Genomic DNA, 27,075 nt, shown 5'->3' with positions numbered 1-27,075 from the left:
TAAATTTTCTGCTGGTCGAATGAATTATGTGAAAAACAGCCCCATCACCTGAGACCACCGCCTCACCTTGCTGGTTCCCCGGGGCAGCCGGTTTCCCTTCCCAGCCGTCTGGGTAGTCTGCGTAGGCAGAGACGCCACCAAGTTGCTGCATTTCCTTCTCCGGGCGGGCTGCCCTGATGGCTCCAGGAGCAGGAGCCCGCACATGAGGAGGGAGCCTGTTGGGGATGTTAGAGGTGTGAAGCTGGCCACCCAGGCCCTTCTGAGATCTCTGGAGGGAGCCAGGATTAGGGTGACAGGAGGGAGGCATTTGCCTTGTGTACAGAATTTAAGGGGGCACCCAAAAACTCAATAGTTAAGACAAAAATGACACTTCAATGCTGTGTTTTTTAAAATCACAGTTAATGCAAAAAAAAAAAAGTTGGGACTGGGGCCAAGGAAGGTTTGGGGAGGCAAAAAGGGACTTGGACTTGGGCTGACCAAAGCCGCCGGCTGGACATCTGTGTCCATCAGTTCCCTAGTGCAGAAGGGTCCCTGCCCTGACAGGGGAACCCTGAGAGACCACGCTGTCCACACCCCGTGGTAGGGACTTTAAAACAGGCTGCTTTTAAATATTCCCCCTTACTGTTCTCCATCAGGCACCCACATCTCCCCGGCTGGCTGTCCCCCAGCATTCGCCCACAGTACGAGGCAGAGTGCGCTTTTGTTCGCCTTCCGTGAGGGCTACGGGTCAGCCCTCTGTGGCAGGGCTGGGCCTGGCTCTGTGAGTCTCCCCCTGCCAGGAGCCCAGCACAGGGAGGTGCCACTCTCGGGGCCTGGTTGCTGAGGCAGAGGTTGGAGCTCCATGGGGACAGGACCAAACCACACAGGTGTACCTCATGCTTCTGCCAGAATGGGGCTCACGTCCGCTCCCATTCCATGGGCCAAAGCAAGTCCTAGGGCCAAACCCAAAGTCCGTGGCCTGGGGTGTATGCTCCACCAAGACTAGGGTTTCTCAGCTTGGTGCTGTAGACATTTGGGGCCAGAGAAGTCCATGTGGTGGGGCTGTTCTGCACATTTTAGGACATTTAGCAGCATCCCTGGCCTCCACCCAGGTGAGGCCAGAAGCACTGCTCTCCAGTTGTGACAACCCAGACTCTTCCCCTGGGGACAGAATCATCCCCAGTAGAGAATCACTGACCTACTGAGATGCATGGCCGGGGAGGGAGGGGACACGTAATTGTGGGCAAAATACACAGTCCACCATCCTAGCAATTATAGATGCCCCTTACTTGGATTCATCTCAAGTTTTGGTTCAGAAGCACCTGTCAAGGTTATGGGGACCCATTTTCCAAACAGATGTGAGGACCAGGATCCTCGTTTGTCATCCCCAGGATTGCCCCGCCTGGCTGTGGTAACAGGATGACTCTCCTCATCCCTTCACCTCACACGGGAAACTGTTCTCTTGCTTTTGGCCAGTGGTTCTCAGAGGGTGGTTCCTGGACCAGTCGCCTCAGCAGCACCTGAGAACTTACTAGAAATGCAACCTCACAGGCCCCGCCCCAGGCCTGCTGAAGCAGAAACTCTGGGGGTGAGGCCCAGTGAGCTGCACGGGCGCCAGCCGCCCACATCATTCTGTGCACAGTATAGTCTGAGAACCACTGCTTCAGTCTCAAGAAGTGGGTTTTAACCGGGGACATAGAGTTGGATCTCCTGGGGCCCTGGCGTCTGGAGATGCTCCTTCAGCAGCTCTGGGGACAAGCCTGGCCTGTGGATTTTAGGGGCTCTCTCCTGGTGCCTGGCCCACGCTCCGCTGCCTGTTCAGAACCAGTGGTGTAGAGACCTCCCTGGCTTCTTGGCCACAGCGTGCCAGGCAACGGTTAAGCCTTCGTTGGGGCATTTCGCCCTCCTTTCTGCGCGTCTGTGGAGCCTCTGGTGTATGCTCAGCCCCGTGCAAGGCTCTGTGGGATGTCGCAAAGCATGGAAAACAGTCCTGGTGCTGCAGGGCTTTGCAGTCCGGTCACAGCTGACAACGAGACGGCCAGACGCTGATGGCTTGCTGCTGCTGGGCGCCCCTGGTAGAGGGCTTGGAAGCTGTGCTGGGCCGCGTGGCTGCTCACCCGGCAGGACTGGACGCGTTGCTCTGCTCTGCTCTGCTCTGGGGTAGGTGGGTTTTGTCGGGCTGCCTGTAGATGCTCTGCTGTAACGGCTTTGTACTTCTTGTGACGTGGGCTGCTTCCAGCATCTGAGCATACTGCCTTTTAACGATCAGATACCGTCTTTGCTGCACCTGCAGAAGTCGCTGTGAAGTGCCCATATCCGCGTGTGCGCGCATCTAATCGGATGAAATGCAGTTTGTGTTGTGAGGGCTAACTAGATGTCAGGTACTGTGGGAGGGCTCTGTGTGTACTTTTTAATCTTTTTGTACCATGGTGAAGGGGAAAATATGCTCCTGTCATATGGAAAAGGAAACTGAGGACCAGAAAGGTTAAGGAACTTCTCAGGATCACACAGTGGAGTCAGGTCTGTTTCATTCCAGGAACTTGCTGGAACATATGTATAAGTGACTCTGCAAAAGCTAAATGAAACTTCGGCAACCCCACCCTTCCTGGCCAACCCAAGTGTTTTCCTCATTATAGGGGATCCCAGCAAGCCCTCAGGTTTCAGAAGCGTCAAGGCTCCGGTCACCAAAGTGGCAGCGTCGATTGGAAATGCCCAGAAGTTGCCCATGTGTGACAAATGTGGCACCGGCATCATGTGAGTATCCGCCTCTCCCCCGTGTCGGAGGCCCCACAGGTGGGATAAACCGCGCTGTGGAAAGTGCCAGATGGTGCCCATTTTGGGTGCAATGGGGAAGAATTCCTGCCTGGAAAATAGAGCAGAGAGACTACGTAGGCCTTTATGTCCAGAGCCAGGTGTGAAGGTTCTCCTTGGCCACGGAACCCGTAGGGTGTGACTAACGTCCAAGCAGAGAGAGGGCCGCCCGGTTGAAGAGGGAGGGCTTCACGAGTAATGTGTGAGGAGCCCAGGAATGAGTGGCGGCTTTATGAGGCCCTGATCCGCCCTTTGATAGGCCTCGTGGAAGGGCCTCCTTCAGGGGCTTGTCACTTATGGAGCTCTTTCCTGCCTCCCTCCTGCAGCGGCGTGTTTGTGAAGCTGCGGGACCGCCACCGTCACCCTGAGTGTTACATGTGCGCTGACTGTGGCACCAACCTGAAACAGAAGGGCCACTTCTTCGTGGAGGACCAAATCTACTGTGAAAAGCACGCCCGGGAGCGGGTCACACCCCCTGAGGGCTACGACGTGGTCACTGTGTTCCCCAAGTGATCCGGCAGGTCTCCTCCTCTCCGTACTCTGGCCCTCTCCTCTCCCGAAGGTTCTCGCTGACTCTGGTTTTATCTCTGCTCATTAAACACCACATCTCTCCGCCTCTGCTAACTGACTCACTGGCTGCACGACGCCTGCTTTTACATTAACAGAGGATTGTTTGGTTCCGTGTCCCCTTTTTGCCAGCATCCCCGGGTCTTCTCTTTACCTCAGTCCGCCTCTGCTGCAGTTGGACATCAGCCACATTGGAACCAAACTGAATTGAATATGTCTGACACTGAGTTCATGTCTACTCAATAAATTTATAGACTCCAAGGCAGTGTGGTGTCTCTCATTCCACCATGCGTCCTCGTTCCTGGCTCAAGCCAGATGAGATTTCTGATCTCATCTTGCCGTCTTTTGGGTTCCCCACTTCACTGAGATTGGCAGGTCTTCTCCAGGGGTGAGACGATTGACATCTGAATGGGCCATAGTCTCACCTTTCTTTGAAGCTTTCTCCAGATTCTGTTTCTCTGATGCTAATATAAGATCAGCATCATTATTGTTTTGTTTTTTTTTTTAAAGATTTTATTTATTTATTTGACAGAGCGCGCAAGTAAGCAGAGTGGCAGGCAGAGGGGGAGAGAGAGAAGCAAGTTCCCCGCTGAGCAGGGAGCCTGATGCAGGGCTCCATCCCAGGACCTTGGGATCATGACCTGAGCCAAAGGCAGAGGCTTAACCAACTGAGCCACCCAGGCTCCCCAACCTCGTTATTGTTGTAATAAAATGATGTCATCTTTTCTCTCTGGCTGTTCTGGGACTCACCTGAGGAGGTGAATGGTTCCCAAACAAGAGATGGAGGGCTTTACCAGTTGGCCTTGGAACATTCCCTGATGGGTCCCTCTCCAGGCTGTTTGCCGCCACTGCAGCCGCTCTGCTCTGTGAAGGGAAGCAAACTCAGGATGGGTATCACCTCGGTGCGAAACTCAGATACTTCTTGGTAGTCCCTTGTGGAATTTTGACAGCAAATAGACAAGTTCGGGGACGGTTTTCCTGGGAAAACCAATTTGTGAACCATGACAGAAACTTTGGATTTTTTTTTTTTTTTTCTCTCAGATGGAATTGATTTGGAGGGTTTTTTTCATGGGGACATACCCTAAACTGACTAACCCATTCAAATGACTGATTTTTATTCTATGTCAGAAACTTAGCATCATGGGCAAGAGTGGACACAGACCAGGTAGGACTACCACACTGGTCCACGTAAGAAACGGAGAGGCTGGCACAGGGTGGTAGGGGTGGGACTGGGGAGAAGTCACTGGACTTGAGGTAGATTTTTAACATAGAAGAGACATGAGACCAGTGGTTAAGGACCTGCAGGGATGTGGCTCTGGGTCATAGCATCAGGGAAGCCTGCACAGAGGCGCTGGGTGAGGGTGAGGGAAATCCAGAGTGTGGTAGAGACTGGAGATGATGAGCCTGAGTTCCCAATCGGGTGCAGGGGCCGTGGTTTATCCCAGTGACCTTCCTCTTCTCAGCTTCCCAGAGGAAGAGCCTGCCCACCAGGATCTGGGTTGGGCTGCCTTCAGAAATCACGTGAAGATTCCCCCAACGTTGACACCTGCTTCGTCACTTAGATACCCCTCACAGCCCAAGGACTTGGCCCCCGAGCTGCTGGGAGAGTTGCCAGTGGAGGGCCCCATCCGTCAAGCCTCTTCCAGAGCGTCTCAGCTGAAGAGAGCTGCCGCCTTGCCGCTCTCCTAGGTGGTCCGGTGTCTGGGGAGACAGGCCTATCTGGGCCTGCCCCCGCCCTAGGCCTGGACAGCTTTGTAGGGGTCAGCGGAGGCCTCCATTAAAGCTGCATGGCTCAGCCAACCCCCTCCCCCACACTCCCACCTGCCCAATTCTGCTTTACTCCCTCCCTGACCCTTACGGTCCCAAGGGCACCTGTCCTGAACTTTCCCCTCACTAGCCCCACGTCACTGTTTGCTTCCTGGGAAAACCAATTTGTGAACCATGACAGAAAGTTTGGATTTTTTTTTCTCTCTGAGATGGAATTTATTTGGAGGGTTTTTTCCATGGGGACGTACCCTAAACTGATTTTTATTCCATGTCAGAAACTTAGCATCATGGGCAAGAGTGGACACAGACCAGGTAGCACTACCGCACTGGTCCAGGTAAGAAACGGAGAGGCTGGCAGAGGGTGGTAGAGGTGGGACTGGGGAGAAGTCACTGGATTTGAGGTAGATTTTTAACATAGAACAGACTGACTTGGGCTGCCTTCCTTCTTATCTCCTCCTTGACCAGACAGCGAAGAGCTTCTCCCCCAATAATGGGCCCCTACAGCAGTAGACCTCTTAGCTCTGCCAGCCCTGTTGTTACAAGCTGGGAGCTCAGAATGGCAGGAGAAAATGTGGCAGGTGTGGTCTGGTGTCCCCAGTCCCTTGGGCATGACCTGAATGCTTTCTTTTAATTTTAATTTTATTTATTTGTCAGAGAGAATGCACAAGCAGGCAGAGGGGCAGGCAGAGAGAGAGAGATGGAAGCACGCAAGCAGGGGAAGTGGCAGAGGGAGAGGGAGAAGCAGGCTCCCCTGCTAAGCGAGAAGCCTGATGTGGGACTCCATCCCAGGACTCTGGGATCATGACCTGAGCCGAAGGCAGCTGCTTTAACTGACTGAGCCACCCAGATGTCCCACTTTTTTCTTTTCTAATACAAGTGTTTATGGTATATATTTCTCTGTAAGCACTCCTCTGGCCACATGCCACGAATTTGTTATGCTGTGTTTTCATTTTCATTCATTTCAAAATAGCTTTCCAGTTTCTCTTGATTTCTTCTCTGACCCCTGGAATATTAATTAGTATCTAATATTTAGTATCTAAATATTTGGTCGTTTTCCAGCTATCTTTCTATTACTGATATCTAGTTCAATTCCACTGTGAATTGGAATTAAATCCTTTTGTAGCCTATGGGGCACCCGGGTGGCTCAGTAGGTTAAGCCTCTGCCTTCGGCTCGGGTCATGATCCCAGGGTCCTGGGATCAAGCCCCACATCACCTCTCTGCTCAGCAGGGAGCCTGCTTCCCTCTCTCTCTCTGCTTGCCTCTCTGCCTACTTGCGATCTCTGTCAATAAATAAATAAAATCTTTTTAAAATAAATCTTTGGGGCGCCTGGGTGGCTCAGTGGGTTAAAGCCTCTGCCTTCAGCTCAGGTCATGATCCCAGGGTCCTGGGATTGAGCCCCGCATTGGGCTCTCTGCTCAGCGGGGAGCCTGCTTCCCCCTCTCTCTGCCTGCCTCGCTGCCTACTTGTGATCTCTATCTGTCAAATAAATAAATAAAATCTTAAAAAAAAAAAATCCTTTTGTGGCCTAGATCATGACTGTACTGGTGAATGTTCTATATGTACTTGAAGAGGATATATGTATTCTCCTATTTAGGGTGGAGTGTTTTATACACAAAATTAATCGAGTCAAGTTGGTTGATAGGCTCAAATCTTCGGTCTTCCTACTGATTTTCTGTCTGCTTATCCAATCATTTACTGAGAATGGACACTTGAAATCCTTGCTATAATCATGAATTTGTCTTGGTCTTTCAGTTCTGTCAGTTTTGTTTTATATCTTCTAACACTCTGTTTTAGGTATATGTACATTGAAGATTCTTTCGTAATGAGGTTAACTCCTTTGTGATTATGAAATGAACATCTTTATTTCTGGTAGTAGTCCCTGTTCTGAAATCTACTTTGATATTAAAATAGCCATCCCAGCTTTCTTTGATCAGTGTTTGCATATTACATCTTTTTAATTTTTCTGTGTCTTTATATTTAGAATTGGTTTTCTGTAGGAAACGTTTGTTTGATTGAGTCTTGCCTTTTCATTCATCCTGACAATCTCTACTTTTGAGTTTCGACCATTTTTATTCCATTTAATTTTTTATGTCATTTGGATAAATGTCTCTCATCTTGCTGCTGATTTTCTTGGAGTCATTTTTGTTGTTTTCTTGCTTAGCCTGTATCCTAGGGGCACCTGGGTGGCTCAGTCAGGTGGGTGTCTGCCCTCAGCTTGGGTCATGATCTCAGGGTCCTGGGATCGAGCCTATGTGGGGCTCCCTGCTCTGTGAGGAGCCTGCTTCCCCCTCTTCCTCTGGCAGTCCCCCTGCTTGTGCATTCTATCTGTCTATCTCTCAAATAAATAAATAAAATCTTAAAGAAAATAACCTGCATCCTTTTGGATCAATTGTTTATTTTTTATGGGTCCGTATGATCTCAATTTTTTATTAGCTCTGTTTTTTTCCTGTTGTTTTTCAGTGGTTTATAACTTACATTTTCAACTTAATGTAGTCCATGTTCAAGTAATATTGTACTATATCAAGCATGGTCTAGAAACTTTACGGTAGCATACTTCCATTTCCTGCCTCCCATCTTTTGTATTGCTGTCATAATTTTATTTCTACCTATGTTTAAACCCAACAGTAGTCTTTAAAGGAGATTTAAAAACTAGTCTTTGACATTGTAAACAATTTTATGTAAATAATTCCGAGACATGGCCCTTTCCAGTGGGCTTCATTCCTTCCTACAGATCCATGCTGCCATCTGGGATCATTTTCCTTCGGCACGAAGTTTATTTTAGTCGTAATGAGTGTGGGTGCTGATGTCTGAATCATGTCAAAATCTGCTGAATCTGAATAATGTCTGAAAATCTTTTTATGTAGCCACTTTTATTGAGGCATATTTTCAATATATAATTTATTGTAGTCTTAAAAAATCAATTGCGAATTGATTCTAAACACCAAAATGATATATGAGTGTAAGGACTGATTGCTGTCTCTAACTGTGGTCAGGTTTTCCCCTCCATCTCTCTCTGAGTTCAGTATAGAGAATTATTTTACATGTGTGGTAGAAGTTTCACCTCCAATGTAGGGACCAGTAATTTTTATGATCCCAAAGCCTCGTGCAGGACTTGGCTAGGTATAAGTGTACTTAGTAAGTTTGTTGTTGTTGTTATTGTTTTAATTGTATAGACAAGGCTTCCTCCATTTAGCTTACCATATCTTCCCCTGTCCTATCCATTCTATTTAGGAAATCCCTAACATGTTATTTAACAGTACTGCTGATTTTTAAAAGATTTTATTTATTTATTGACAGAAAGAGAGAGATCACAAGTAGGCAGAGAGGCAGGCAGAGAAAGGGGGGGAGCAGGCTCCCCACTAAGCAGAGAGCCCGATGTGGGGCTCGATCCCAGGACCCTGAGATCATGACCTGAGCCGAAGGCAGAGGCTTAACCCACTGAGCCACCCAGGCGCCCTGTCCATACGCTGATTTAAATAGTTTTGTTTTGGAGAAAGTAAGGGAATACCAAGAATTCACGAACACTAACAATCGCTGGAACCTCTTTGACTCTCTCTGGTCAAAATGGAGCAGGACAAATGTGAGTCGGCGTACGAGATGCATCATTTTGTTCCTTCTGGTGGTACTGAGGTGAGTGGGCAAACGCTACTAGAGAAGCACTTGCAGCAGCAGGGACCTACACTAAGCATCACAGGGTCTTTCAGTCCTGTAGCAAGTGATAAAACATGGTCCCTGTTTGGTAAGTGGGGAAGGGGTAACTGAAGAAAGGCAGAATATACATAATCTTACATATTGGATGAAATCATTATAATTTTTAAAGAGCAGCACATACAAAATACCATGCTTTAAAGTGAAGCTGTAGTTGACGATTGAAATAGGGGATCATACTGTACTTAAAAGAAGTGGCAGAGGGGTGTCTGGGTGGTGCAGTTGGTTACATGTCGGACTCTTGGTTTCGGCTCAGGTTATGATCTCAGTGTCATGAGATTGAGCCCCACGTGAGGCTCTGTGCTCAGCTCGGGATTCTCTTTCCTTTTCCCTCTGCCCCTTCTTCCCACCCCCAAAATAAATAAATAAGTCTTAAATAAAAAAAAGGGATGACATACACAAGCCATGAAGGATGAGGAAGGGAATTTCAGATGGGGCGAAGACATGTCCAACTCTGGACAAGTGGATTGGCAAGGAGACTGGGTAGAGGGAGCAGAAGGTTTTAAATGGTTTAGTAAAATAAGGCTTTAGGAGCACCTGGGTGGTTCAGTCAGTTAAGTGTCAGCGTTCTGCTCAGGTCATAATCCCAAGGTCCTGGGATCGAGCAGCCCCGCGTCGGGCTCCCTGATTTTTCCTTTCTTCCCTGCTTGTGCGCGCTCTCTCTCTCTCTCAAATAAATAAATACACTCTTTTAAAAAATGAAGTTGGGCTTTGGACTGGTATGGAATTGGAGTTCGGTATTTATGGAGTGATCTGAGTACTGAGTTATAAATTTTTAATTTGATTAGATGGAAATTTGAGCAAGAACAAGGATGTGATTGCAGGTGATAGTTGAGGGAAATTATATGGGAGTTTCCTGAAGTGTTTGGGAATCCAGTGAGGTGGTGGTTCCCTCCTGGAGAGCTCTGATTTCTAGACCTAGCATCTGAGAGTCTAGATAATCATTATAGCCATGGAAATGCAGAGAAGTTTAATGATAGAGGACAAAATTTCATGAAGATTTTCCCCCTTTTTGTGTTCTCATGGACCTAGGAATATAATCAGTTGGGCAGGTCCAAAGAAGCCAAAGGAGACCAAAAAAAAAAACAAAATTAAAAAGAAGGAATAGATCAGATTTAGTTAGGAATGTGGATACCTGGACAGGCTTTGGATGGGTTAAGAGGATTTGTTGATGAATTCTAACTGAAGAGAGCAGTTTAGAAGGACAGAGATGATGGTGGGAAAAATTTCAGTAATGGGACATGTTCTGAGACGTTAAACAGAAGTGGGAAAAGATTTGGGTGACGGATTTAAATGGTGGTTGGGTCAAGTGGAAAAATTGCATGGGAAGGGAAGAAAGACATAAGGACATAAGTGTGGGTGTAACGTTTCCACTGAAAGGAAAGAGGGAAGATTCTAGAACATTTGGAAGAGTGGTAGTCCCAGAGAACAAAGGACATTTCTTCCTCTGAAATTACAGTTGCTTAACCAACCATAGTCTATAACACCAGGTGGAATGGAGAAATTGGTTAGTGGGCAGGACTTAGGACTCTAAATGGGTAGAGTCCAGAAGATCAGACAGAGCGACATTCAAATAATTTTCTGTGGAATTTGGTCTGAATCACTAGTTTCATGTGGTCTGGACAAGGCTCAGTGATTTGTGGTTAAGCATGTGGTTTAGGGAGCTGTAGGAAGAAGCAAATTTTGTCCAGTATCTGCCCTTTTTTCTACCCCTAATGAATGATTCTTAACCTTTTGGAGGCCATAGTTCTTTCTAGGTAGAATTCACTTGTATTCACCACTTTCTTTTTTGTAGACATTTTGATGGGTGTCATGGATGCTATAAAACCTCTCCATTACTTCCAGGGTAAAGAGGGCTCCAGGTCCTCTGGTATCTGAGTTACTAGTAGATATTTTCCCAATATTATATTTAAATATAACTTCAATGTTCTAAAACATTATTTTATTTTGAGTCTAGCATAATTTTGAGAGGCCAGGTATAAGAATCACTGAATCTCCCAATGCACTTACACAGAGGATATCGATATATCCAGGGGGAGCTTGTACCATTGTTTCTCTATATTGGGCCATATGCCGGGCAATTATTTTGTCCAATAATTGCATCTATGGGCAGCTACGTGGTTCAGTCAGTTAAGCATCTGCCTTCAGGGGTGCCTGGTGGCTCAGTGGGTTAAAGCCTCTGCCTTCAGCTCAGGTCATGATCCCAGGGTCCTGGGATCAAGACCTGCATTGAGCAGGGAGCCTGCTTCCTCCTCTCTCTCTGCCTGCCTCTCGCCTACTTAAGATCTCTCTCTGTCAAATAAATAAATAAAATCTTAAAAAAGAAAAAAAAAGCATCTGCCTTCAGTCATGATCCCAGGGTCCTGGGATTGAGCCCTGCATTGGGCTCCCGGCTCAGCGGGGAGCCTGCCTCTCCCTCTGCCAGTCCCCCTGCTTGTGCGCACTCCCTCCCTCTCTCTTTCTTTCAAATAAGTAAAATCTTAAAAATGTCTTAAAAACCCAAATAATGTCATCTGTAGACACACTTAGGGAGTGCTAAATGCTGAAAACCTTACCTATGACAACACATTGATGATTATATCTGACTTGTCTGGTTCTGAGATAGAAATAAGGGACCCCATCCTGAGATACAGACTCACTCTTCTGTTAAAATATCCTAAGACCACAGACTTGGTTTAAAAAAAAGGGTGTGTGTGTAGATTTTAGAACAGATTAGAATAGAATTAATAGAAGTTGGAAAGCCATGGATGGTCCTCATCTTGATTTTTTTTCTTAAACAATTTTCATGATTATTTAAATTGATGTGCACATGGCTGTCTTCTGTTTAAATTGCCTGGCAGGACTGAAGAGAGGAAATAACACCAAGGGGAAATGTTAGGGAAAACTGGAGGGCAGCGCAGACAGGAGATGGGATCATCCGCTGGAGGATGTGCAGAATCCCAGCTTCACAGCAGTATTTGAGGCACAGCTGGCGTGAGCGTCGTAGGTGGATTTTTTTTTTCTTAAGAGGTGGCCACTTTGTGGATCAGTGTGCATTTTTTCATAATTCATTCTTCATAGTGAAAATGTCCAGAGTAGTGTTCCAGTGTTGGAAGTGGGAAAATGGATACTCTACTTTCTGTTACTGAAGAGTGAAAGAAGTTCTGGAGTTTTGTGTGAAATGGTCTCAGATGATTTTCAGTCTGAGAAGCATTCTACAAAGTTAGCTTCAGGAGAAGGGAATTGCTACGAGTTACAAAAGATGTAGCTAAAGGAAACTTACTATCCGAGAAAGCTTTATCCAGAAAAGTGGTGAGTAAGTAGTGAGTACAGAATGAGGATATCTGAGTCAATATTTTTATTCAAAACAAACAATTTCTAAGTCAGCTCTATGTGTGGGACTTGAACTCACAACCCCAAGACCAAGAGGCTCATGCCCTACCAACCAGGCATCCCCCTCTATCTGAGTCAAATTTTTTTAAAGTGGGCTGTACACCCAGTACAGAGCCCAATGTGGGGCTTGAACTCATGACTCTGAGACCAAGACCTCAGCTGAGATCACCGGTCAGACACTCAACTGACTGCGGCACCCAGACACCCTATCTGAGTCAATATTTTAATAGTACACAAGTAAATTCTTTATAAAAGTTCATCTTTGAGGGAACACTAGTCACGTAAGACAGGTTGATATACATATCTGTATCTGCTCCTTCGGAAACTACACTAAAATGACTCTAAGGGACCTGAAAAACAAGTACCAGTTTTCAAAGAAAGGCCTTGGAAGGATTAGCCAATAAAAGAAGTCAATCTAGTGGCGCCTGGCTGGCGCAGTCAGTGGCTTATGCGACTTTTGATCTGGCGGTCATGAGTTTAAGCCCCATGCTGGACATAGAGCTCACTTAGAAATTTTCTCAAAATAAAAAATATTTACTCAGATACTGATCTTGATCTCGGGTTTGTGAGGTCCAGCCCCAAGTTGGGCGTAGAGATTACTTAAAATTAATTTAAAAATCTTAAAAAAAAAAAAGTCAGTAGCCAGGTAACAAAGACTATAGGATTTATTCCTAAAGAAACCAAATATCCCCAGAGAAGAGACTTCCATATACTGATATCTAAGTGGAAAGGATCTACAAATCTCTTGCACAATGGAAGAAAAATGATCTCGGGGCGCCTAGATGGTTCACATGGTTAAGAAACTTCCTTTGGGGCTCCTGGGTGGCTCAGTGGGTTAAAGCCTCTGCCTTCCGCTCAGGTCATGATCCCAGGGTTCTGGGATCGAGCCCCGCATCGGGCTCTCTGCTCTGCGGACAGCCTGCTTCCTCCTCTCTCTCTCTGCCTGCCTCTCTGCCTACTTGTGATCTCTGACTGTCAAATAAATAAATAAAATCTTTAAAAAAAGAAAGAAACTGCCTTTGGCTCAGGTCTGATCCTGGGAGTCCCAGGATCAAGTTCCACGGCGTGCTCGCTGCTCAGCAGGGAGTCTGCTTCTCCCTCTGACCCTCCCGCCTCTCATTCTCTCTCTCAAATAAAGTCTTTTTAAAAAAGAAAAGAAAGAAAAATTATCTCAAGGCCCAATAATCATAAAACGTTTGATTGCTTAGGTTAAATCTTGAAAGTTCCCAGAAAGAGACATCCAAACATCTATAAAGGGTTTGGAGTCAATGTTTTCAGAAGGTAGAACCCTCCCTGGAAGGCAACGGACTGTGCAGCTGTGCCTTCATAAAATTCAGGGAGAATAGTGATCAAACTAAATTAGATGCTTTTGATCGTGTCAGCACAGTATACTTCCTGATGTGCACCCCACTTTTGGAATTACTAGGACAACTTGGAGACCGTTTCACATCAGTTCACGTAGACCTACCTCAGTTGGAGGCAGCACAGTGTGGTGGTTTAGAGCTCAGACCCTGGAGCCGGTCTGTCGGTTCAAATCCTGACTCTGGGGCTCACGGGCCGTGTGATAATGGTCATATCAGTTAGTCTCTGGAATTCCGTGTTTTCATCTGCTAAGGGTAAGGAATTGTTAGAGTATTTACTTCATTGGGAGTTTATGTGTCCAGAGTGAATCAGTGTGTCAGCCTAAAGTCAACTGATTGTCAACGTTAGCCACGTCTCCAAAAACACCTTTACAGCAACATTTAGATTAGTATTTGATTAAATAATGGGTGCTGTAGCCTAGCCAAGTTGGTACATAATATTAACCATCACAGTTCACAGTCCACCCCTTATAAACTTGGCACCCATACGCATCCCCTTAAATCATACTTAATCTCCAAATAAAAAACAAAGTTATACTTCTGTTTCACATGATACAACTATCCTGAGTACTAAAAAACACAAACTAACCCTTTAGCCAAAAGAAGATGTCAAAACCTTGGGTGATGTTTACTCTTCTCATCGATATCCTATAACAAAGATCACAAATACTCACTCATAACAAAATGTAGTTGTTCGTGATAAATGCAGCCCTTGTTTCTATAACTGGTCGTTTGATTGTGGCAAATTTCTTCCCTTCTCCCTCCCTTTCTCCCTTCTTGCTTCCTCCTTTCCCTCCTTCCTGGGTTGTGGTTAGAACACTTAATATGAGATCTTTCCCCTACAATTTTTAGGTGCACACAATACAGTCTTGTTAACTGTAGGCACAATGTTGTACGGCACATCTCTAGAACTTTTCATCCTACATGGCCGAAACTCTTCATCCACTGAATAGCAACTCCCTGTTTCCTCTTCCCCCAAGCCCCTGGCAAAGACCATCCTACTCTCTCCCAGGGCTACACACTCTCCTAGCAGGTGCGTACACTGCAGTGAAGGTCGGTGATGAGGGTTTGGCCAGGGGGATGCAGGTGCACATGGTGGTGTCGTCTGGTGACAAGACAGGGCCTGATCTGGGCCCACAAGCTGAGCAGCCTGTCAGCATGAGCCCGCATGGCTTCATGCTCTGCCAAGGGACAAGGAGGGGGAGTGTTCTAAGGATTGCAAAAGGACAAACTTTTCTGAACTCCCCTTTTTTATTTACCCACTGAATTTGTCGATTCAGTCACTATTTAAACAAATTGTTTAGTGTCCTAGTGAGATGGCAAGGTACATCATATTTCTCAACAGATGTTTGTAGAATGTGATTTAGTTGAAATATTATCCCGTGTAGAGTACATAAGTTTTACAGTTTTTGACCCTTGAACAACGCAAGGGTAAGTGGGAGCCGACCCCTGTGTCATCAAAAACCCACATGTATCTTGACTATGAGAGTAAGACACAGCACTCAGAATGCTGACAACTCACTTCCTTCTATATTATGTTACTTATTTGGTTGGAAACATCTAGAATTTTAGTCCCGCCCCTTTTTTGAAATGAAAAATAACTTAATCTCCTTAAGCTTTACTACTGCATTATCAATTATTTAGACTCAAAAAGTTCCACTTCCATCCAGGCCAGAACCCAGGTTGGCTGCATTCTTGTTGAGATATGTTGGCCATTTCTTCATCCTTGGCTCTGTGTCAGAAATGCTCTCCCTTTGGGAACCACAGCCAAAGAAGAGATGGACAGATTCAGGAAGAAGAACACTGTTTAAACCATCCTCTGTCTCCCCGTATCACTGTCTACACTGTGGCTCTTCCCACAGTGATGTCTGCTTGCCACCATGGTACTGCTGTGGCCCTGGGTGCAGGGGTCTCTTTTTGGCTTGTCAGCCCTGTTGGTCCCTGGGAACTTTGAGTCTCATTTGGAAGGTGTAAAGTTCCTATATCTGCGGCCGTCACTGATCTACAGTCAAGTTTGCCCTTGTCTTCCTCTCATCTGGAATGGAATCTGACACTTAATGTGGGATCTAGGGAAAGGCCTCAAGATTCCCCAGCTGTACCAGTCTGGAGCGGTTGTCCTGGTTCTTACTGTGTTGTTCTCTGTAGGGCTGGTGGCCATGTGAAGAGCTGAAGTTCTAGCATTGTCTTCCTACAAATGATTTGCTGACCTTCTGCCTATTTGTTACTCTCTTCTCCAGCCAGGGCAGCGTTCCCTGACTATTTTAGACCTTTTGTGTTTGCACATCCCCTCGGAGCTATGTAGCAGTAGAATGCCTTATAGAACCATAGCAACAGAAAAAGGTCCAGTTTCCCTTTTGTTTCTAAAGATGGAATGACTCAGAAGTTCCCTTTTCCTGCCCCCAGCTTGCAGCCTACGTAGGGCCTAGGAACCTTCCTTCTGTCTCCATATTGGGGCTTCATTTGTGCTGTCAGCTTTCAGCTCCTTATTTCTGAGACGGTGGAAACAATGCCAGCTCTGTGGCCTCTGCTATGGGGGCTGGAGTAGGGCTTTCAGTTCCACAGCCTGGGTTTGCTAGCTTAAATGGGACAGTTCTATTCACTGATCAGAGCCCAGGGTCTTCAGCACCCACACAGTATGACTGAAAGAAGAGAGATTAGGGTAGTGGGGAATTAGTTTGTTCTAGCTAGTTTTGGGGTGCTTTGGGGAGAAAATACATAGCTCTTATTGCAAAAGGAATATTCAGAAAATTATCACCGAAACTATTTATTAATAGTTACTTCTTTTCCCTGCATTACTGGAAAAACAGCCTCTTTTCCTTTTTTTTTTAAGATTTTTATTTATTTATTTGACACAGCGAGAGATCACTAATAGGCAAATAGGTAGGTAGAGAGAGGGAAGGAGACTCCCTGCTGAGCAGAGAGCCAATGAGGGGCATGATCTCAGAACTCTGAGATCATGATCTGAGCCAAAGGCAGAGGCTTAACCCACTGAGCCACCCAGGCGCCCCATCTCTTTTCCTTTTTTTAAAATTTATTTTTTATTTTGTATTTTTTTTAGTTTAAATTCAGTTAATTAACACATAGTATTATTAGATTTGGATGTAGAGGTAAGTGATTTATCAGTCTTATATAATAGCCAGTTCTCATTGCATCAAGTGCCCTCCTTAATGTCCATCACTCAGTTACGTCCATCATCCCACCCATCCACCTCCAGCAACCCTCAGTTTGTTTCCTATGATTAAGAGTCTCCCTCTCTGATTTTGTCTTATTTTATTTTTTCTCTCTTCCCCTATGATCCTCTGTTTTTTTCTTAAATTCCACATATAAGTAAGATCATATGATAATTGTCTATCTCTGACTTATTTCTGTCAATTTAATACCTTCCAGTTCCATCCATGTTTTTCCAAATCGCAAGATTTCATTTTTTTGATAACTGAGTAGTATTCCATTGTGTGCGTATATACATAACACATCTTCTTTATCCATTCATCTGTCAATGGACATCTGGGTTTTTCCTTAGTTTGGCTATTGTGGACATTGTTGCTATCAACATTAGGGTGCATTTACCCCTTTGGATCACTACATTTGTATCTTTGGGGTAAATACCTGGTAGTACATTTACTGGGTGATAGGGTAGCTCTATCTTCAACTTCTTGAAGAGCCCCATACTGTTTTCCAGAGTGGCTGCCTCAGCTGCATTCCCACCAACAGTGTAGGAGGGCTTTCCTTTCTCCACATCCTCCCCATCTGTCATTTCCTGACTTGTTAATTTTAACCATTCTGACTGGTGTGAGGTAGTATCTCATCGTGGCTTAGATATGTATTTCCCTGATGCCGAGAGACATTGAGCATTTCTTCATGTGCCTGTTGGCCATTTGGTTGTCTTCTTTGGGGATATGTCTGTTCCTGTCTTTTGCCCATTTCTTGATTGGATTATTTGTTCTTTGGGTGTTGAGTTTGATAAGTTCTTTATAGATTTTGGATACTAGCCCTTTATCTCATAATGTCATTTGCAAGTATTTTCTCCTATTCAATATGTCGGTTATCTCTTTATTTTGTCAACTGTTTCCTTTGTGCAAAAGCCTTTCAACTTCCTAAGGTCCCAACAGTTCACTTTTACCTTTATTTCCCTTACCTTTGGAAATGTGTCTGGTAAGAAGTTGCTGGGGGCGAGGTTGCGGTTTGCTGGCTATGTTCTCCTCTAGGATTTTGATGGATTCCTGTTTCGCATTGAGGTCTTTAATCCATTTTGAGCCTAATTTTTTGTGTGTGTGTGAATGGTGTAAGGAAATGGTCCAGTTTCATTTTTCTGCATGTGGCTGTCTCAATTTCCCAACACCATTTGTTGAAGAGACTGTCTTTTTTCCATTGGATATTCTTTTCTTTTTTTTTTTTTAAGATTTTATTTATTTATTTGACAGAGAGAGATCATAAGTAGATAGAGAGGCAGGCAGAGAGAGAGAGAGGGAAGCAGGCTCCCCGCTGAGCAGAGAGCCCTATGCGGGACTCGATCCCAGGACCCTGAGATCATGACCTGAGCCGAAGGCAGCAGCTTAACCCACTGAGCCACCCAGGCGCCCCTGGATATTCTTTTCTACTTTGTCAAAGATTAGTTGACCATAGAGTTGAGGGTCCATTTCTAGATCCTCTGTTGTGTTCCATTGATCTCTTTGTCTGGTTTTGTGCTGGTACCATACTGTCTTGATGATTCCAGCTTTGTAACAGAGCTTCAATTCCAGAATTGTGATGCTCCCTGCTTTGCTTTTCTTTTTCAACATTACTTTCACTGTTCAGTCTTTTCTGGTCCCTTACAAATTTTAGAATTGTTTGTTCTAGCTCTGTGAAAAATGCTGATGTTATTTTGATAGGGCCTGCATTGAATGTGTAGATTGCTTGGGTAGTATAGACATTTTAATAATATTTGTTCTTCCAATCCAGGAGCATGGAATTTTTTTCCCATTTCTTTTGTCATCCTCAATTTCTTTCATAAGTGTTCCCTAGTTTTCAGTGTACAGATCTTTTGCCTAGGTTTATTCCTAGGCATCTTATGATTCTTGGTGCAATTATAATGGAATTGATTCCTTAATTTCTCTTTTTGCTGCTTCATTATTGGTGTATAGAAATGCAACAGATTTCTGTATGTTGATTTTATATCCTGTGACTACTGAATTCATGTATCAGTTCTAGCAATTTTTGGTGGAGTCTTTTGGGTTTTCTACATAGAGTACCATGTCATCTGCAAAGAGTCAAAGTTTGACTTCTTCCTTGCCAACTTGGTTGCCTTTTCTTTCTTTTTATTTTTGGATGGCTGAGGCTAGGACTTCCAGCACTATGTCGAACAACAGTGGTGAGAGTTCATGTTCCTGACTTTAAGGGGAAAACTGTCAGTTTTTCCCCATTAAGGATGATATTAGGGTCTTCTATATCGGCTTTTATGATGTTGAGGTATGTTCCTTCTATCCCTACATTCCTGAGGGTTTTTATCAAGAAAGAATGCTGTATTCTGTCAAATGCTCTTTCTGCATCCATGGAGAGGATCATATGGTTCTTATCCCTTCTTTTATTAATGTGTTGTATCACATTGATTGATTTGTGGATATTGAACCACCCTGCAGCCCAAGAAAAAATCACACTCAAACATGGTGAAAATCCTTTTAATGTACTGTTGGATTCCATTAGCTAGTATCTTGTTGAGAATTTTTGCATCCATGTTTATCAGAGCTATTGGTCTGTAATTCTCCTTTTTAGTGAGGTCTTTGGTTTTGGATTCAAGGTAATGGTGGCCTCATAGAATGAGTTGGGAAGTTTTCCTTCCATTCCTGTTTTTTTAGAACAGCTTCAGAAGAGTAGGTATTCTTTTTTTTTAATGTTAGTTCAGTCACCATACAGTATGTCATTAATTTTTTATGTAGTTTCCAAGATTCATTGTTTGCGTATAACACCTAGTGCTCCATACAATATGTGCCCTCCTTAATACCCATTACCAGGCTCACTCATCCCTCCCACCCTCTCCCCTCTAAAACCTTCTGTTTTTTTTTTTTCTCAGAATCCACAGTCTCTCAAGGTTCATCTTCCCCTCCAATTCCCCCTCTTCATTTTTCCCTTTCCTCTCTGAATGTCCTCCATGCTATTCCTTATGTTCCACAAGTAAGTGAAGCCATATAATAATTGACTTTCACTGCTTTACTTATTTCACTCAGCATAATCTCCTCCAGTTGTGTTGATTCTTCTTTAAATGTTTGGTAGAGGGGCACCTCTACCAAACTGAGATAATTGACTGAGGTACCAAATGAGGGACACCTCAGTCATTAAGTGTCTGCCTTTGGCTCAAGTGGGATCGAGCCCCGCAATGGATGGGCTCCCTGCTTAGCAGGAATCCTGCTTCTCCCTCTCCCAGTCCCCTTGCTGTGTTCCCTCTCTCACTGTGTCTTTGTCAAATCAACAAAGTCTTAAACAAAAAAAAAAAGACTTAAATGGTTGATAGAATTCCCCTGGAAAGCCATCTAGCCCTGGACTCTTATTTGTTGGAGAGATAGAGATTTTTTTTTTTAGTTTTTAAAAAGTTTATTTATTTTAGAGAGATAGTGAGCAAGGGGGAGGAGAGTCAGAGGGAGAGAGAGAGAATCCTGAAGCAGGCTCCTTGCTGAGCTTAGAATCTGACTCAGGGCTGGATCCCAGGCCTCTGAGATCATGACCTGACCACAACCAAGTGTCAGCCGCTCAACCAGCTGAGCCACCCAGGTGCCCCTTTTGGGGAGATTTTTGAAACTCATTCAATTTCTTTGCTGGTTATGGATCTGTTCAAATTTTCTATTTCTTCCTGTTTCAGTTTTAATAGTATGTACGTTTCTAGGAATTTGTCCATTTCTTCCAGCTTGCCCATTTGGTTGGCATGTAATTGCTCATAATATTCTCCTATAATTGTTTGTATTTCTTTGGTGTTGGTTGTGATCTCTCCTCTTTCATTCATGATTTTCTTTATTTGGGTCCTTTCTCTTTTCTTTTTGATAAGTTTGGCAGGGGTTATCAATTTTGTTATATCTTCAAGGAACTAATTCCTAGTTTCCTTGATCTACTCTACTGTTTTTTATAAATTTCTTTATCGATTATTTCTGCTCTAATCATAATTACTTCCTTTATTCTGCTGGCTTTAGGCTTTATGTGCTGTTCTTTTCCCAGCTTCTTTAGGTGTAAAATTAGGGTGTCCATTTGAGACTTTTCTTGTTTCTCAAGGAAGGCCTGAATTGTCATATACTTCACTCTTACAACTGCCTTTTCTGCTTCCCAAAGGTTTTATTTTTTTTTTCTTAAGATTTTATTTATTTATTTGACTACAGAGATTTCAGGTAGGCAGAGAGGCAGGCAGAGAGAGAGAGGAGGAAGCAGGCTCCCTGCTGAGCAGAGAACACGATGTGGGGCTCGATCCCAGGACGCTGGGATCGTGACCTGAGCCGAAGGCAGAGGCTTTAACCCACTGAGCCACCCAGGCGCCCCATTCCCAAAGGTTTTAGACTGTTATGTTTTCATTTTCATTTGCTTCCGTGTAGTTCTTTATTTCTTCAATTTCCTGGTTAACCCATTCATTCCTTAGTAGAATGTTCTTTTTTTTAAGGTTTTATTTATTCATCTGAAAGAGAAAGCATGCACAGCAGGGGGGAAAGGTAGAAGGAGAAGCAGACTCACTGCTGAGCGGGGAGCCAGCTGTGGAATTTCATTCCAGGACCCAGAGATCATGACCTGAGCCGAATGCAGATGCTTAACCAGGCACCCCTAGTAAGATGCCACCCAGGCTCCCCTAGTGAGATGTTCTTTAACCTCCATATATTTGTAGTCTTGCCATATTCTTTGTGGTTGACTTCAAGTTTCATAGGTTTGTGGTCCAAAAATATGCTTGGTACGATCTCAGTCTTTTTGCACTGGTTGAGCCCTGATTTGTGACCCAGTGTGTCACAAATGTTCCTTGTGCACTCAAAAAGAATGTGTAGTCTGCTGCTTTAGGATGAAATGGTCTGAATATACCAGGTAAGTCCACCTGGTCCAGCGTGTCATTCAAACCCTTCGTTTCCTTGTTGATCCTTCTGCTTAGACGACCTGTCCATTGCTGTGAGTGAGGTGTTAAATTCCCCTGCTATTATTGCATTATTATCCATGAGTTTAAGTTTGTTATTAATTGATTTATACATTTGGTAGCTATCAAGTTGGGAACATAAATATTTACAATTGTTCGATCCTCTTGCTGCATAGATATAGTACCCATCTCTTATTATAGTCTTTGGTTTAAAATCTAGTTTGTCTGTGGGGGAGATGGAGTAATTGGGTGATGGGCATTAACAAGGGCACTGATGTAAGGAGCAGTGGGTGTTGCCTGACACTGATGAATCACTAAATTCTACCCCTGAAACTAATAATAGACTATATGTTAACTAAATTTAATTTAAATTAAAAAAAAATAAAATCTGGTTTCTCTGATATAAGGATGACTACTCCCACTTTCTTTCGATGTCCATTAGCATGATAGATGGTTTTCCAGCTCCTCACTTTCAATCTGGAGGTCTTTGGGTCTAAAATGCGTCTCTTATATGCAGCATATCGATGAGTCTTGGGTTTGTTGTTGTTGTTGTTATCCATTTTGATATTCTATGTCTTTTGATTGGAGCATTGAGTCAATTTACAGAGTAATTATTGATTGGTATGAATTTAGTGCCACTGTATTACCTGTAAAATCGATGTTCCTGTAGATTATCTCTATTTTTTTTTTCTAGTCTTCGTTGCTTTTGGTCTCTCTTTCCCACTGAAATGGTCCCCGTAATATTTCTTGGAGGACTGGTTTAGTGTTCACGAATTCCTTTAGTTTTTGCTTATCTTGGAAACGCTTTATCTGTCCTATTCTGAATAATAACTTTGCTGGATAGAAAAAAAAGCCAAACACACACACACACACACACACACACACACACACACACACCCCACACACATACATATGGATACATACATATGTGTATTTATACATATATATATGTATATATGCATGCATAAGACCTTTTAATGTTGTAGTATTGGTATAGGAAATTAAGTGATGGGTACAGTCGTAGGAATTGCATCTGGTCTCTCTTTCCCACTGAAATGGTCCCTGTAATATTTCTTGGAGGACTGGTTGAGTGTTCATGAATTCCTTTAGTTTTTGCTTATCTTGAAAACGCTTTATCTGTCGTGTTCTGAGTAATAGCCTTGCTGGATAGAAAACACACACACACACCCCCCCCACACATATATATATATACACACATATGTGTATATATATATATATATATATGTATATACATATGTGTGTATATATATATATATATGTATATATGTATATATGAATGCATAAACCCTTTTAATGTTGTAGTATTGGTATAGGAAATTAAGTGATGGGTACAGTCATAGGAATTGCATCTGTGTTCCAATCTTCCTAGCCCCAAGTTCAGAACTCCAATAGAAACATCATTATAAAGGATGAGTGATTTTCATAGGCTACACAATGCAGCAAATGTAGGTTCAATTCTGATTTAAAAAGGGAAAGTGGGATAAAAGTGAAGCAATTTTTGAAAAGAAGATTCTAACATGGATAGAGTAAACATTAAACAGACCACCCACCCACCTTCCTCAAATGTGCAAGTACAAAGGGACCTATGAAAGGCAGGAAATAAGCTGCCTGATGACAACATTAAAGAACTCCTCATTTTAACCTCATATTCAGTATCTCCAGAGCCAGTGCCTCATGGAAACTTGAGGCAATTTTCTTGTTCTTGTTTGTTTTTTTAAATTATTAACATAATTAATGTTAATAATCAATTATGGGTACAGGTGCAGGTCTTACACAATACACAGCGCTCACCACAGCACATCCCCTCCCCAGTGTCCATCACCCAGCCAGCCTATCCCTCCCTGCCACCCGCTACTCCAGGAAACCTCAGTTTGTTTCCTATAATTAAGAGTCTCTTATGGTTTGTCTCTCTCTCTGGTTTCATCTTATTTCATTTTTTTTCCTCTCTTCCCTATGATCCTCTGCCTTTTTTCTCAGATTCCATGTATGAGTAAGATCATATGATAATTGCCTTTCTCTGATTGACTTATTTCACTTAGCTAATACCCTCTAGTTCCATTCATGTTGTTGAAAATGGCAAGATTTCAATTTTTTTTAAAGATTTTCTTTATTTACTTGACACATTGAGAGATCACAAGTAGGTGGAGAGGTAGGCAGAGAGAGAGAAGAGGAAGCAGGCTCCCCGCTGAGCAGAGAGCCCAATGTGGGGCTCAATCCCAGGATCCTAGGATCATGACCTGAGCCGAAGGCAGAGGCTTTAACCCACTGAGCCCCCCAGGCGCCCCAAGATTTCAATTTATGATGGCTGCATAATATTCCAGTGTTTGTGTGTGTGTGTGTGTGTGTGTGTGTGTGTGTTTGTGTATGTGTGTGTGTGTATACACACACCACAACTTCTTTGGATAAAATGTTCTTGACTGCATATTTTTCTCATTTAGCACATTGAAGATATCATACCACTTTTTTCTGACCTTCCAGGTTTCTGTGGATAGATCTGGTGCTAACCTCATGTGTCTACCCTTGTAGATTAAGGTAACCTACTCTTGTAGGTTAAAGCTAGGAACTTTGTGTCCCTAGCTACTTTCAGAATTCTCTTTTTCTTTGTATTTTGCAAGTTTCACTCTGATATGTCCCAGTGTTGACCTGTTGTTTTTTTTAAGATTTTTTATTTTAATTTGAGAGAGACAACATAAGCTGGGGGAGGGGAGGAGGAGCAGCAGTGAGAGGGAGAAGCAGACTCCCTGCAATGTGGTGCTCCAACCTAGGACCCTGAGATCATGACTGAGGCAACGGCAGATGCTTAACTGACTGAGCCACGTGGCAGCTCTGTGTTGACCTGCTTTCGTTGAATTCGAGAGGTGTTCTCTGTGCCTCTTGGACTGGAATGCCTGCTTTCTTTCCCAGATTGAGGAAGTTCTCAGCTATAATTTGTTCAAATAAACCTTTTGCCTCGTATCCCGCTCTTCTTCTGGGATTCCTATTACATGGATATTATTGCACTCTGTGGAATCCCTAAGTTCCCTATGACTATATTGTGATCTCATAGTTTTTGTTTCCTCTTCTCTTCAGCTTCATTATTTTCCATAAGTTTATCTTCTGTTTCACCTAGCTGATACTCTGGTTCTTCCATCCTCATTGTGATTATATCCAGTCAGTTTTGCACCTCAGTCAAAGCACTTTTTATTTCAGCCTGACTAGTTTTTAGGTCTTTGATCTCTATAGCCAGGGTTTCTCTGGCATCTTCTGTGCATCTTTCAAGCGCAGCCAGTATTCTTATGACTGTTGTTCTAAATTCTTATTCAGATATATTGCTTATATCTGTTTTGAGTGACCCCCTGGCTGAGATTTTTTTCTTGAACTTTCTTTTGGGGAGAATTCCTCTGTCTTGTCATCATGTCTAAGTTTCTGTCTTTTCTGAATTATGGAAACTTATGTTTCCCGCTCCTGAGAGTAATACTATATTAAGAAAGAGTCATACACTGTCCAGGGCCTGGAGATTCAGGAAGTCTTTCTGGTATATGCTGTGCAGTCTGCTGTCATGCTTTGGATGCCCTTTCACAAAGGTCAGTCCTCTAAAGAATTCCTCCTTGCTTGCAGTGAGGAGTGTTTGGATCTTTAACTAGGTGTGCTTTGGTTTGTTTGTTAAGATAAGCCTTGCAGGGGCACCTGGGTGGCTCAGAGGGTTAAAGCCTCTGCCTTTGGCTCAGGTCATGATCCCAGGGTCCTGGGATCAAGCCCCACATCAGGCTCTCTGCTCAGCAGGGAGCCTGCTTCCCCCACTCTCTCTGCCTATCTTTCTGTCTACTTGTGATCTCTATCTGTCAAAGAAAAAAAAAATACAAAGATAAACCTTGCATCTGTCACATTCTCTCCTTCCAACTGTGCAGATTGTTTTCTTTAGCCTCTGATCAATTTCCAGTTTTTCCAAATGATTTGATGTTGGTACCTCGTGTTTGAGGGAAATGAGGCAAGCTTAGGCTCCCCTTCCTCCTCCACAGTATTAATACCTCTCTGAACCCCAGTTTTTATATCTCTGATGTTAAATTTATGTTAACATTTTTTTCTGTTTTCTTGATGTTAGCTTCTTCAGGGTTAGTGTTCTGATTTTTAAGTGTAATGTTTCTTATGCCTTGTTGGAGTTCCTCAAATATCTTTTCCATTTTTAAATTTAAATTCAGCTAATTAACATGTCATGTATTATTGGTTTCAGAGGTAGAGGTCAGTGATTCATCAGTCTTATATAACATCCAGTGCTCATTGTATCACATACTCTCCTTAATGTGTTTCACCAGTTACCCTATTCCCCCACCTACCTCCTCTTCAGCAACCCTCAGTTTGTTTCCTGTGATTAAGATTCTCTTATGGTTTGTCTCCCTCTCTGATTTCATCTTGGTTTTTTTTTTCTTTCCTCCCCTGTGATCCTCTGTTTATTTCTTAAATCCCATATATGAGTGAGATATGATAATTGTCTCTGTTTAACTTATTTCACTTAGCATAATACCCTCTAGTTCCATCCATGTCATTGCAAGTGGCAAGATTTCAATTTTTTGATGACTGAGTAGTATTCTATTGTGTGTGTGTGTGTATATATATATATGTATATATATATATATATATATATATATATATATATATATATATATAATCCATATCTTCTTTATCCATTCATCTATCAATGGACATCTGGGCTTTTCCCATAGTTTGGCTATTTTGGACATTGCTCCTATAAACACTGGGGTGCATGTGCCCTTTCAGATCACTACATTTTTATCTTTGGGGTAAATACCTGGCAGTACTGTTACTGGGTCATAGAGTAGCCTATTTTCAACTTTCTGAGGAACCTCCATACTGTTTTCCAAAGTGGTGGCCCCAGCCGCATTCCCACCAACAGTGTAAGAGGATTCCCCATCAAATATCTTTGAGTCTTGACGTTTTGTTTGTATCTGAGTTCATAGGCACTTCCAAATATTCATAGTATTGAATGCTAGAGTATATTTCTTCACCAAATTGAGAACACGCAATGTAGACTCTGATTCTAGGACCCTCACTGGAAAAGGATGTGTGGGGGGAAGGATAGGTGATATACAGCCAAGGGACTTTCCACTGTTTGAGTGATTTCTTCCCTTGATTTGATAGACTCCATCTCCTATCTACTGTTTGTTGATCCTGCATCCCCCTTGGCAGTTTAAGTGTGTCAGAACTCCTGACATATGCAAAAGGCTTTGTCAAGAGAGTTGAGATATCTCTCCTCTTCTCTGGGAGATACTAGCTCCCGATATCCTTCATTTTTACCCCACCTCCTCCTTTCTGTCTCTTAATTCTGACCTTTTCCTGGATTTTCTGGAAAAAGACACTGGGAGAGTGCTTCTTTCTTCTGCTCACAGAATGATAAATTTTGACATGATATAATTCTTTAATC

The 27,075-nt window shown here is 43.5% G+C and overlaps 1 protein-coding gene and 1 pseudogene across 1 annotated transcript in view; both read left to right on the top strand.

The window, feature by feature from the left end:
• PDLIM1 (PDZ and LIM domain 1) overlaps window positions 1-3,618 on the top strand; it is a 46,170-nt gene extending 42,552 nt beyond the window's left edge. Inside the window, exons 6-7 of the mRNA XM_046026921.1 lie at window positions 2,616-2,733; window positions 3,117-3,618. Coding sequence (XP_045882877.1) covers window positions 2,616-2,733; window positions 3,117-3,303 — 305 coding nt within the window. The 3' untranslated portion in view covers window positions 3,304-3,618. The remainder of the gene's footprint in view (window positions 1-2,615; window positions 2,734-3,116) is intronic.
• Window positions 3,619-15,264: 11,646 nt separating this feature from the next.
• Window positions 15,265-15,729, top strand: LOC123955622 (annotated as a pseudogene).
• Window positions 15,730-27,075: the final 11,346 nt, after the last annotated feature.

The sequence above is a fragment of the Meles meles genome, chromosome 13 (assembly GCF_922984935.1).
Source record: "Meles meles chromosome 13, mMelMel3.1 paternal haplotype, whole genome shotgun sequence".
In the NCBI taxonomy this organism is placed as follows: Eukaryota; Metazoa; Chordata; class Mammalia; order Carnivora; family Mustelidae; genus Meles; species Meles meles.
Note: the sequence above shows the minus strand (reverse complement) of the source record. Positions and strands in the feature narration are given on the sequence as shown.